The following is a 12,888-nucleotide window of genomic DNA, read 5'->3' on the forward strand; positions in this document are numbered from 1 at the left end:
AATTGGGCGTGCCAAATTTTTCAGCCCCTTTACTTTCAGTGCAGCAAACTCTCTCCAGAAGTTCAGTGAGGATCTCTGAATGATCCAATGTTGACCTAAATGACTAATGATGATAAATAGAATCCACCTGTGTGTAATCAAGTCTCCGTATAAATGCACCTGCACTGTGATAGTCTCAGAGGTCCGTTTAAAGCGCAGAGAGCATCATGAAGAACAAGGAACACACCAGGCAGGTCCGAGATACTGTTTTTACAGTTTAAAGCTGGATTTGGATACAAAAAGATTTCCCAAGCTTTAAACATCCCAAGGAGCACTGTGCAAGCGATAATATTGAAATGGAAGGAGTATCAGACCACTGCAAATCTATGAAGACCTGGCCGTCCCTCTAAACTTTCAGCTCATACAAGGAGAAGACTGATCAGAGATGCAGCCAAGAGGCCCATGATCACTCTGGATGAACTGCAGAGATCTACAGCTGAGGTGGGAGACTCTGTCCATAGGAGAACAATCAGTCGTATACTGCACAAATCTGGCCTTTATGGAAGAGCGGCAAGAAGAAAGACTTTTCTTAAAGATATCCATAAAAAGTGTCGTTTAAAGTTTGCCACAAGCCACCTGGGAGACACACCAAACATGTGGAAGAAGGTGCTCTGGTCAGATGAAACCAAAATCAAACTTTTTGGCAACAATGCAAAACGTTATGTTTGACGTAAAAGCAACACAGTTCATCACCCTGAACACACCATCCCCACTGTCAAACATGGTGGTGGCAGCATCATGGTTGGGGCCTGCTTTTCTTCAGCAGGGACATGGAAGATGGTTAAAATTGATGGGAAGATGGATGGAGCCAAATACAGGAACATTCTGGAAGAAAACCTGATGGAGTCTGCAAAAGACCTGAGAGTGGGACGGAGATTTGTCTTCCAACAAGACAATGATCCAAAACATAAAGCAAAATCTACAATGGAATGGTTCACAAATAAACATATCCAGGTGTTAGAATGGCCAAGTCAAAGTCCCAGACCTGAATCCAATCGAGAATCTGTGGAAAGAACTGAAAACTGCTGTTCACAAATGCTCTCCATCCAACCTCACTGAGCTCAAGCTGTTTTGCAAGAAGGAATGGGCAAAAATTTCAGTCTTTCGATGTGCAAAACTGATAGAGACATACCCCAAGCGACTTACAGCTGTAATCGCAGCAAAAAGGTGGCGCTACAAATTATTAACTTAAGGGGGCTGAATAATTTTGCACGCCCAATTTTTCAGTTTTTTATTTGTTAAAAAAGTTTGAAATATCCAATAAATTTTGTTCCACTTCATGATTGTGTGCCACTTGTTGTTGATTCTTCACAAAAAAATTACAGTTTTATATCTTTATGTTTGAAGCCTGAAATGTGGCAAAAGGTCGCAAAATTCAAGGGGGCCGAATACTTTCGCAAGGCACTGTATATACCATTAGTGTATGGTCACTCTCAACCACAACAGATGAAAGTCACATTATTCCTTACATCTTGCTCATTTATTGATTACCTCACTATCAGTGCTATTCCTCCTATTGTCCAACTTTCTTCCACTCCAAATACCAGTCAACCAATATTCTTTTTTTATCTTGTACAGATCTACCAAAATCAACTATTTCTTAAAAATGTTGATGATCATAGTCTGCCATAGTACCCGTTAACAACAGTAATACAAAAAATATTGTTAAATTATATAACACTGAAAAGTGCTGGTAAAAACCTTAAAGAGGAACTGAATTCTCCCATACAATATTAACCTTTTTTTAATTCTTTATTTATGCTTTTCAAAAGTACACACAAATGGTACAACCAATAGCCAATCTGCACAGAAAAATCATTCTAGGCAATTTCACCACAGCCGTTATAAATACATAGTAACATGCATCCAATACCAAGAACCACAGGGTGTGCGGAGCATAAAGCCTCGTACGCATGATCAGATTATCTGACTAATTTTCGTACATTTTTTGTTGCATGCTAGTCTCAAATCGAAAGTGAAGAGGTTACTTTCATACGAAAATTCCCGTACGACAGAATTCAACTTCAGAAGTGATGTCATGTGTTGAATTGTTTTGTATGTGTTCTTTCGTTTCCGAGCATGCCTAGTCTTGCTCTTATGATTTTTTTTGGACGAAAATTGTACTAATTAAACGAATATCGGATGTTGTGTTCAAGTACAATAAAAATTTTATAGCCTGCACATCCAGTTTTTGTCGTACGAAAATCCATAGTGGGCTTTTGAAAGCACCATAGTAACGATTCAAAAATCGACAGATCGTTTGTCGGACTAAATTTTATTTCTGATTTTCTTATCGTGTGTACGGGCCTTTAGGCGTAGGTAGCAATTTTCCTGCAATCTCTTGATTGGAAAGTCTCTATGCCTGGTTGAGACCCCATTTGCATGCACATACATAGACCTAATAAACCCATAACCAGGGCATAGATCTGGAGGGTGGCAGGGGAAAAGGGGAAGAAAAGAAAGAGAGAAAAATAAAAACACACTCCTGTGTGGGATTCAGGCAGCCACATAAATATATGAGTCCAGCTCAGACGTACCCATACGTCGGTTTGCGTAGCCGAACCAGCCTGCCGCAGTATATCTGCGGTAGGCGGTCGGCAAGTGGTTAATCAATCTTATTTTTACCAGATTTTATGTTTTTTGTTTGATATATAGATATTTCTTTCTAGCTGTGCTGAAATTACTAGCATCGGACACCTGACACCAAATGTATCTGGGTATCTTAAGCTTTACACTGCAGAAACAACTATGGTGGCTGCACCTGCTCCTGGACTTGGGCTGCAAACCTATTAGTATTCTTGGCAAGTAATGTATGTAAAGGCTACCATTTTAAAAGTGATATGAGAGCACTGTGGGATGCAATGGGATGATGGTACCATGCTGAGCTTTGTAATTGCATCATTCGCCTCACAGCCTGCTGGCTCTAATATGTCAGGATATATATCTAAAAAGTATGCATATATCTGCTGTTCACCATAACATACTCTATTTTTTAAAAAGGATCATTATTCTGTCTAAAAATTATTTTGCAATACTGGACAGATTTCCAACTGTTTTATGTAATATCATAGTACCCGGTTGTAATAGTTTTACATATATTAGGTATAACTTTTTTTGTAAACACAACTTACCAATGCATGGAAAGAAGAGACAGAGAAGATACCAAGCCTCCCCAGTGCCAGCTTGGATGGCCGCCCTGCGGCTGCTAATAGGCTTTTTGGGTTTGGCAGTTCCCCTCCTTGCAGGCTTGCTAAATAGCAGCGCATACGAAAGAGATCCATGTTAAACTTTTCCAGGTTCTGTTCCCACTGCTGAATCTGCAAAAACAAATGGCAAATACTAAATTTCAAAAGTGAAATGCCAGACAACAAGTGAAAAATCTTGCTTTCCAGTAAATACTTCAATTGTGATAAGATCAGAAAATGTACTCAGTCTACCGTAATCTGAGCCCAGTGTAGTCCCTTGTAGTAAACACTCACCGGCCATTTTATTAGGTAAACATGTTCAATTGCTTGGGAACACAAATTGCTATTCAGCCAATCACATGGAAGCAACGACTTGCTGAAATTTAAAACGAGCATCAAAATGGGGAAGAAAGGGAATTTAAAGCGTAACTCCACTTTTGTTGAGAAAAAACACTCTGCTCTGGGTGATCTCTATAAATTGCAGGGATTTTAACAAACTTTGTTGCAGATTCCTACCTTTCGTAATTCTGAAGAAATCATTGTTTGTTCCTCTGTGCTGAGTGGGTCAAATGGGAGTGGTTTTATAATGATCAATCAGCTGTGGCAGCTGCGGGGCTCTAATGAGGGAAGCTGCTGGACCTGCATCCCTTTAGACGTGTTCCTATTGGGAGTATCAAAAATGACATTTTTGTTGCAGGGCATGCCAGAAATCTGACTTGTATCTTAGGCAGACTTCTGGGAAAATTGGTGAGCCATAACACAAGCAGGAAATTATGTTTCTGGGGTGTGGTCAGTACAGAATATCTGTGTACAGAACAGGTCCAGGTAGCCATATTGCATTGCATTTTCAGAACATTACAACAGCTTGAAAAGGAAAGGAAATTTTTAATAGCATTCAATTACAATATGATTTGTGTACAATATGATTTGTGTCGCAATTGTATACGCTTTATTGTTTTTTCTTTATTTGCTGATTTTTTTTCCCCACAAAAGTGGAGTTACCCTTAAAAGCTACTTGCTGTGGAGGGAGGGGCTAGGAGAGCTGAAGAGGGACCCGAGAAGAGGAGGATCCAGGCTGCCTTGTGCAAAACCAATGGCACAGAGCAGGTAAGTATGGCATGTTTGTTGTTAAAAAAAAAAAAAAAAAAAAAAAGAGACTTTACAATCATTTTAATCTTGGATAGGGACCAAGGTATCAGTGACAGAAGAGCTACCTTAGGGGATGCCATAACATTGGAAATGCACATTTTTTTGTAGGCAAAGAAAATGTTTCCCCAATAAACAGGGAAGCTGATGACATCCCTACCAAATATGTACATTGTATATATGCCCGATCCTTGGATCATCTCCAACAAGGTACTTTTTTACTATTGTTTTTATGAGCTGTATCCATAAATACCAAATGCAAGGCATAGCAATTGCCATCACAATGCTGTCTAGTTCGCATTTGCAACACCACTGAATTCATGCAAATGATTAAAAATAATATTTGACAAAATGTGACCATGAAAACATACATTTGTCTTAAAACATATTCTATAGTCAGGTGAACTGCAGTCATCAGAGGACAGGACCCGCAAGGGAACATTTATCTGTTTATTTTCCTACAGCCATGACTTAAAAACGCGCTCGCTGTGCAAAATGACCTATATTAATTATTCAAGAAAATGGTCATGAGCCATGCAAAGGCTGCTATAAATGAAATCATATTCCTACCTAGGAAAAGCTTTAAAGCACACTGCACATTAATACTGGTGGACGATGTGCAGAAATAAATAAATAAAATACATTGGCACTAATGAGAATTTTGTCTGATAATGCACTCATTTGCATATAATTGCTGTATAGACAAGATTTACAGCCACAACATTCAACATCAACTCAGATTTATTGAAAAGATGACTATCCCAAAGGAATATTGTTGCTTGCACATTTTTCAATAACTGTACTTTTATGTTTTAGCATATCCTATCTAACACACCAACATAAAGCAAGTGAAGGAGGGAAGACAGGTCTTGTCATTGTCATTATTTTCTCCAACATATTGGTGAAATATTCTGTTTAACGTGGACCTGAACTGAAACAATGAGGATTTGCTATGTTATGGGGACATGCTAGTTACCCCTAATCTAACTTTGAACCTTTATCGTGAATTCCTTCTTAAAAAATAACAGTGAGCTTCCTGGTATGTAGGTGCCTAGGCACTCCTGTGCCTATAGCTTTATAGCTGTATATCTAAAGTGTGAGATCTACACGTAACACAATTAGTCGTAAACAAGTGATATATATCATCAATTATAAAATATAGACAATGCAACACAAAGTATGGTATACAATCTATTAGAAAAGACGTAATAAAATGATAATTTAATCAATCTGTATTACTACAGGTTGTCTGCAACACATACAGATATTAATCCGTTCATAAACAGACAATCTTGCTAGCATTGAATCTATTCAAAAGTTCACCAAATGGATCAAATGGAGATCCTGTGGTTTACAATTATCTTTTAATTCAACCATTTTAGTTGCATTGAATGATCAATTGAACAATCATATCAATACATTTGTGGCCACCATTAGCCAATTCTGTCTCTGACTGTTATTCTTCCGAGATTTAGAGCAAACATTTAGTGATGTCACTACTGTGCAGCTTACTCTTCTCCTTGCTGGAGGCTCTGATATAAAGGAAGCAAAACCCAGCCCTTACCAAGGTGATCGCCTCCAAGATGCACAAGCTGCTTGCTGTGGGGGCACCTGGCAGGAGGGAGGAGAAAGGAGCACCGGCAGGGGACCCAAGAAAAGGAGGATCTGGGCAGCTCTGTGCAAAACACCTGCACAGAGCAGGTAAGTATAAATTGTTTGTTTTAGAAAAAAAAAAGGCATTAATATAGGGCTGAACGATAGTCGATGTGATATCGACTATCGTTCTGCGGGCGTGGGCAATATTCATATCGCCGAAGACGCGATATTTACCATTAGGCAGGGAGAAGTCGGGGGGAGGAGCAGTGCTGGCAGCCGTCCCACACGTTCAGCGGTGAGCAGCGCGCCGTAAGCAGCTGCACAGCTAAGCAATCACGCGTGCCTGCACATCTGATTGGTTCCCTGTGCTGCTACCACGTGATTGGTTCGCTGTGCCGCGCTCACCGCTCCTTCAAGAGAACTAGCTCCAGGGCGGCAGAGGGAACGTGTGGGACAGATGTCACGTCGGGCTGTATTTTTCTACCTCCTACCACAACTGTAAGTCCTCACTCTTTCTATTTCATCCAGTTTGAAAAGATGGGTCTGGTTGCTCTCTTGATTGAATGTTTCCACCAAGTGTTCAGCTTTTGTTTTTATGCATTAAACAAAGAGAAATATCGCGATATTTATCGTTGAAAACGAAATATCGCAATGTTCTTTTTTCCCCAATATCGTGCAGCCCTACATTAATATCGCTTTCAGTTCTTCTTTAATCTGGTAAGGCCATTTTGAAATTGGCTCTATATATCTGCTCTCTTCCCCAATGCTCCTATAAAAATGCAACTGGTTTCAGCAGCAGTGGCAGGTTCCAGAGGGATTCTGTAGAAACCTTGTCTGTCAGTAAAGTTGGCGTCAGATGCTAATCCCAGGAGCCAAATCAATCAAAAATAACATTTGGGTTAAAGTAAAATCTCATTGTCATTTTTTACATCATCAGGGTTTCTTTAAAGCCCCTACTGCCATCATTATAAGTGATCTAATGTGCTGCAGTGGTGCAGGAAGAGGCTGGAAAAACATTTTAAAATATATATATCCTAAATATTTTTAAGTTGAATTTTGTAGAGCTAGGTAACACTGACAGGTCCCCCCACAGCTTTGGGTAATGTATTAGGAATGAAAATTTGCCATGTCGTTTGATGGAAATGAAACTTATCAACCTGCAGAGGGCTAAATTCAAAGACAACCCGAAAATCAAAGTGAAAAAGTGATGCAGCAGGCTAGTCCATTTTGCTGAAATTTCATTGCAGCAACTCAAAGTAGTATGCATGCCTGACAACGTCGGGACATGCTCCTAATGAGATGACGGATGGTGTCCTGGGGTATTTCCTCCCAGATCTGGACCAGGGCATCACTGAGCTCCTGAATAGACTGAGGTGCAACCTGGCTGCGTCAGATGGACCAAAACATAATGTCCCAGAGGTTTTTTTTATTGGATTTAGACCAAGTGAGCGTGGGGGCCATTCAATAGTATCAATTCCTTCATCCTCCAGGAATTGGCTGAATACTCTCGCCACATGAGACCGGGCATTGTCGTGCACCAGGAGGACCCAGGACCCACAATGGGTCCAAAGATTTCATCCCGATACCTAATGGTAGTCAGGGTGCCATTGTCTAGCCTGTAGAGGTCTGAGCATCCTTCCATGGATATGCCTTCCCAGACCATCAATGACCCACCACTAAACCGGTCATGCTAAACATTGTTACAGGCATCATAACATTCTCTACCACTTCTCCAGACCCTTTCACTTCTCTCACATGTGCTCAGGGTGAACCTGCTCTCATCTGTGAAAAGCACAGGGTACCAGTGGTGGACCTGCCAATTCTGGTGTTCAATGGCAAATGCCAATCGAGCTCCACGGTGCCGGACAGTGAGCACAGGGCCCACTAGAGGACGTCAGGCCCTCAGGCCACCCTCATGAAATCGATTTCTGATTGTTTGGTCATAGACGTTCACACCAGTGGCCTGCTGGAGGTCATTTTGTAGGGCTCTGGCAGTGCTTATTCTGTTCCTCCTTGCACCGGTCCTGCTGATAGGTTAAGGGCCTTCTACAGCCCTGTCCAGTGCTCCTAGAGTAACTGCCTGACTCCTGGAAACTCCTGCATGCTCTTGAGACTGTGGCTTGAGGCTGTGCTTGAGACACAGCAACCTCTGGCAATGGCACATGTTGATGTGCCATTCTGGAGGAGTTGGACTGCCTGTGCAACTTCTATAGGGTCCAGGTATCCCCTCATGCTACCAGTTGTGACACTGACCCTAGCCAAATGCAAAACTAGTGAAAAACAGTCAGAAATGAGTAGGGGAAAAAAATGCCAGTGGCCCCCACCTGTAAAACAATTCCTGTTTTGGAGGTTGTCTCATTTTTGCCCATCTAGTGCACCTGTTGTTAATTTCATTATTACCAAAGCAGCTGAAACTGATTAACAACCCCCTCTACTACTTAACTGACCAGATCCATATCTCAGGAGTTTAGTTTTGAGCAATATATATATATATATATATATATATATATATATATAATATGTGTTTGTGTGCACGCTGTAGAAATGCTGAATAAAATACACAACATACAAAGAGAGATGGCATACAGAGAAAGGCCTAAGCCAGCCATACATGGATCGAACCGGACAAATTTAAATCCATGTATGAACAGGCTGATTTTACTAAAACTGATCTATCGATCAACTTGTGTACAACAAGCTTGCTGGGTTTTTCCCAAACGGTCAGTGCCACCAGCACTCATCAGTGTATTCTGATGGTGGAGAAGTCTCAGTGGCAGGAATTCCCTCATCCAAATTTGTAGATGGGGGAATTGAGGCATTTTCTTTTAACCCACTGGTTGAACAAAAAAAATGCATAATATATGGGCTGCCTTAGAGGTATATTTCTTAAACCGTTTGTTACCCCAACACTTCATATCCCTGATAAGTGCCTGCTGTACCATGTATTTGTATAAGAAAGTATCCTATTTGTATTGCTTCCTTTGTGTGAAATCCCTGGTGTTCCTGACAGTCACTTTGCTTTCCTATTAACCTCCCTGGCGGTATGATTATGTCAGGAATTATGTACCAAAAGCGGTACAATTTTTTTCATGGAAATTTGGCGTTATGTATTATAGGCCTACAATTCTTAGTAATTACTGACTTAAAACTGACCAAAACAAGAGTCTAGTAGACATCCCAGATGTGATCAATTTGAAACACAAACGCATGAATTATAATCTAATCAATAATATAATTTTATTATATAATATATAATATATATAATAAAATTAAATTATTGATTAGATTATAATTCATGCGTTATATATTATATATATATGTGTGTGTGTGTATATATATATATATATATATATATATATGTGTGTGTGTGTGTGTGGTGCATATATATATATATATACATATATACACATATATATATATACATACATATATACATATATATATATATATATATATATATATATATATATATATATACATATACATATAATATAGATATATATATATAATATAAATGTGTTATGTGTTTGTGTTTTGTGCAAAGTTTGAATTTCCCTCCCAGTTCCGCTCCCATGCAGCATTGCTGCTGCAGGGAACGGAACTAGGAAGTCATCACACCGACGGACGAGCGGCGGGACTCTTGGCTGGCGGTCACAGCAATGAGAGATCATCGCTGGATTGCCAGGAGAAGGTAAGAGACACCGCTGCGCGCTCTGCACATCCACCCCGAGCGTGACTCGGGGATACCAATCCTAACCTAAAAAATCCACCCCGAGTCACGCTCGGGGATACCGCCAGGGAGGTTAAAAACTGACTACACAGTCACAAGTAGGAGAGCACATTGTGATCAGTTCTCTAGATATGCTGGGAATTCATTATGCTCTCCTCCAATGGCCAGACTTGTCCTGACATGACTCCGCTGCACAGCCATTTACTGATCAATAAGCTGCTGCTTCTCCTCCTCCATCTCTTATGCAGCTGAGAACAGAGGGAATGTGATCACTTATTAAAAAAGGAAAAAAAAAAGGTATTTATATTGTTTTTTATATCTATACAAAAATTTTTTGCATTTCATTTCCATTTTAAACTGAATGAGCTATTTAAGAGTCCATTCACACTAATACGACTTGTCAGGCGACTTGGTCAGCCTGACAAGTCGTGCACCGTCGCGATCCATTGTATAGTACAGGAACGGTTCTAATAGGAGCGACACAAGTACTACTTTGGGGCGACCTGGAGCGACTTGCATAGACATTCATTTTATGAAGTCCGTGCAAGTCGTGCCGAAGTCGCGCTGCACGCGACTTCACAGGTCGCCCCCGAAGTTGTGCCGCTTCAGTGTGAATACGGTCTTACAAAGTGATTGTTTACAATCACTTTAAGCAGTGGATATGACACTCACCAAACATTCATTGCAGGTGAATTTTACTGGTGATGCGTTTTGTAATGACAGTTATTGATTCACCGCCACAGAATACTTGGTGAATGATGTATTTACTGTTTTTTAAGCATGCCCATTAGTGATTTTACTGCTCAAGGAACAAATGTCAAAAAAGTAAATAATCTTGAGGAAAACCAAGATGCCTTTTTCATGAGAAACAACATGTCAAAAAGTTCTCCAGAAAACCTGCATCTCAGATCTTAAAGCTCTATTTATAACACAGTTTGATTTTAGTCCTGTCAAGCGTGTACTAAAGGTGGATATCTGCACTGCGCAACGTAATCACAAAATATTGTGACAGCATGCACGCAGTATTATATAGGTAATAAGAACAAGGAGTCTCTGAAATCAAGACTTGCCTTATTGAATATTAACGCTTTAATCCCGAAAATCAGGTCTAAAAGACTTAAGTTATTAACAAATAATTTCCAAGCCTGACAATAATTATCCTGAGCCATCAACACAAACGATCAGAGTGTCCTACTTTTAGTAGTCTGGAAACAATCGATGCCACTCAATCAATGCCAGATGTTCCTTTGAAGTGTTTCCTGATCAGTCCCTGCAATCCTTTAATCTATAGTAAATAGCACGTCTTTTACCTTGTTTTAACTTTTAAAACTAATGAAGTTATCCCGATGATTCCAGCATTTGTGTCTAATCACTGCTAAATAACTGATAATGATTCAAGGGTGGTAATTATTACATGTGCAAGCCAACCAAGGAAGAAAATACCGATCGAGAAACACAAAGAGCCCTGAATAACCTTTGCTAAGCACTGTGCTTGTAGACACAAACTGGTCAGTTATTGATATAATGCTGGTTAATACCAGCAGACAGACAGCAGGATAAGTATCTCAATATCTTATGAGACCGACTTCACATTTCAGGTCCATATGTCAGTACATTTTTTAGTGCTCAGTTAAATGAAAAGTAGAAATTCATAAGTATTATACTTGAAGACACAGGGCTCTTGGAATTTTAGCATCAACAATCTGATTTTATTAAAAAGGAACTTCAACCTCTTACTTAAGTTTTTTTTTCCACTCCACCCCACACTTCCCTCCTCCATCTTTTATGCCGGCTTCTGCTCAATCAATATTTACACACACCCAGCAAATCAAATGTTGATCTGTTGTGATCTGTTGTTTTGCTGCTGCACCCCCGGTTCTGCGCCACCATCTACCAACCAGGAGTTGGCTGTCTCTTTCTGGCTCTCTCAGCCAGCCCCCGATGACGAAATAGAAAAGCCTTACACCTTCAGCACTGTGTGTCCAGTGCCTGATCCTTCCTCCAGTGCAATGCATGACCCAACCTTTACCTCACAAGATATCTGATGTGGATGTCCCAAGAGGCTGTAGGAGTACGATCACATCATTTTCATCTAGGGGAGTAACAGGGAGGACAATACAACAAAAAAAGTAGGTAACTGAACAAAAAGAAATTAAGGTTTTAGGTTAAGGAGGGGGGGTGACTACTATGATGTAGAGGGGGAGTAATAAACAGGAAATTTGATTGCAAGTTGTTACCGCATTAAAGCGGAGTTCCAGCCTCAAATACCTTTTTTAACTAAAAATACCCCTATAATACTAATCCATCGCCCTTTACAGAACCGCTATTCCCATACTTACAAGGTGTACCGTATTGGATTTTAGTCAAAATCTTACTTTTAAAAATGCTGTCTGGGCGCGGCCATCTTAGACGTGGGCATCTGAAGCCGCAGTGTAATCTGCTGTCCTTCTTCCTGATTCCAGGAAGTGTTCTGGGAGTTCTTCCTGATTCCAGCCTCCTGGGAGTGATGACAAACAGCTCCCAGGATGCAATGCAAAGGCGGAAGTGATATCCAAATCGTGACTGTATTTATTAGGATGGAGTCCCTGCTTGGTCGATAATTTCCCATGCGGCTCAGTCAATTTTTAGATCAACTTTTGTGGAGTTCGGTGATACCTGCGAGACCACCCATGGCTTGAATTTCAGCCGATTTGCCCGAATATTCCAACCATCTACAGCTAGCTATACTCTTTTTTTCACTTAAAGTGGCTGTAAACCCTTAGGCCCCTTTCACACGGGCTTTCCGATCCGATCTGCCTGTCAGTTTTTCAGGTGGACCGTATGCTCCATGCAGGGAGACGTCTCCACTGACATCCGCTGCTATCCGATCCAATCCTGTCCATGAAATCCGGATGGATGAAAACCCTATTTTCCATCCGTCTGGAGTATTGGATCGGATCGGATAGGATCAGATGACAACGGACAGGCGGTCCGTTCTCATCCCATCTCCCATAGAGAAGAGCGGGTATCTGACAGTCTTATCTCTGCACACAGAGTGGAGACGGAGTAATTTTTACAGCTAGTCTGAGCTATCAGAAAAAGGGGTGGAGAGCTGAAGTTTCACTCTGCAGAGCTCAGTGAGGAGAGCTCTAAGAGCTGATTGGAGAACCCCCCTTCACACAGCACACAGGAACAGAGCTGAGGCTATCAATC

At 40.7% G+C, this 12,888-nt stretch overlaps 1 protein-coding gene across 5 annotated transcripts in view; it reads right to left on the minus strand.

Moving 5' to 3' along the window:
* Positions 1 to 12,888, minus strand: part of TIAM2 (TIAM Rac1 associated GEF 2) — a 457,180-nt gene that overhangs the window by 172,817 nt on the left and 271,475 nt on the right. For all 5 annotated transcript variants that reach the window (XM_082250259.1, XM_082250257.1, XM_082250260.1 and 2 more), the window contains one exon: positions 3,171 to 3,356. In XM_082250259.1, coding sequence (XP_082106385.1) covers positions 3,171 to 3,356 — 186 coding nt within the window. The remainder of the gene's footprint in view (positions 1 to 3,170; positions 3,357 to 12,888) is intronic.

This window comes from Pelophylax lessonae (assembly GCF_965119305.1).
Source record: "Pelophylax lessonae genome assembly, chromosome: 3".
In the NCBI taxonomy this organism is placed as follows: domain Eukaryota; kingdom Metazoa; phylum Chordata; class Amphibia; order Anura; family Ranidae; genus Pelophylax; species Pelophylax lessonae.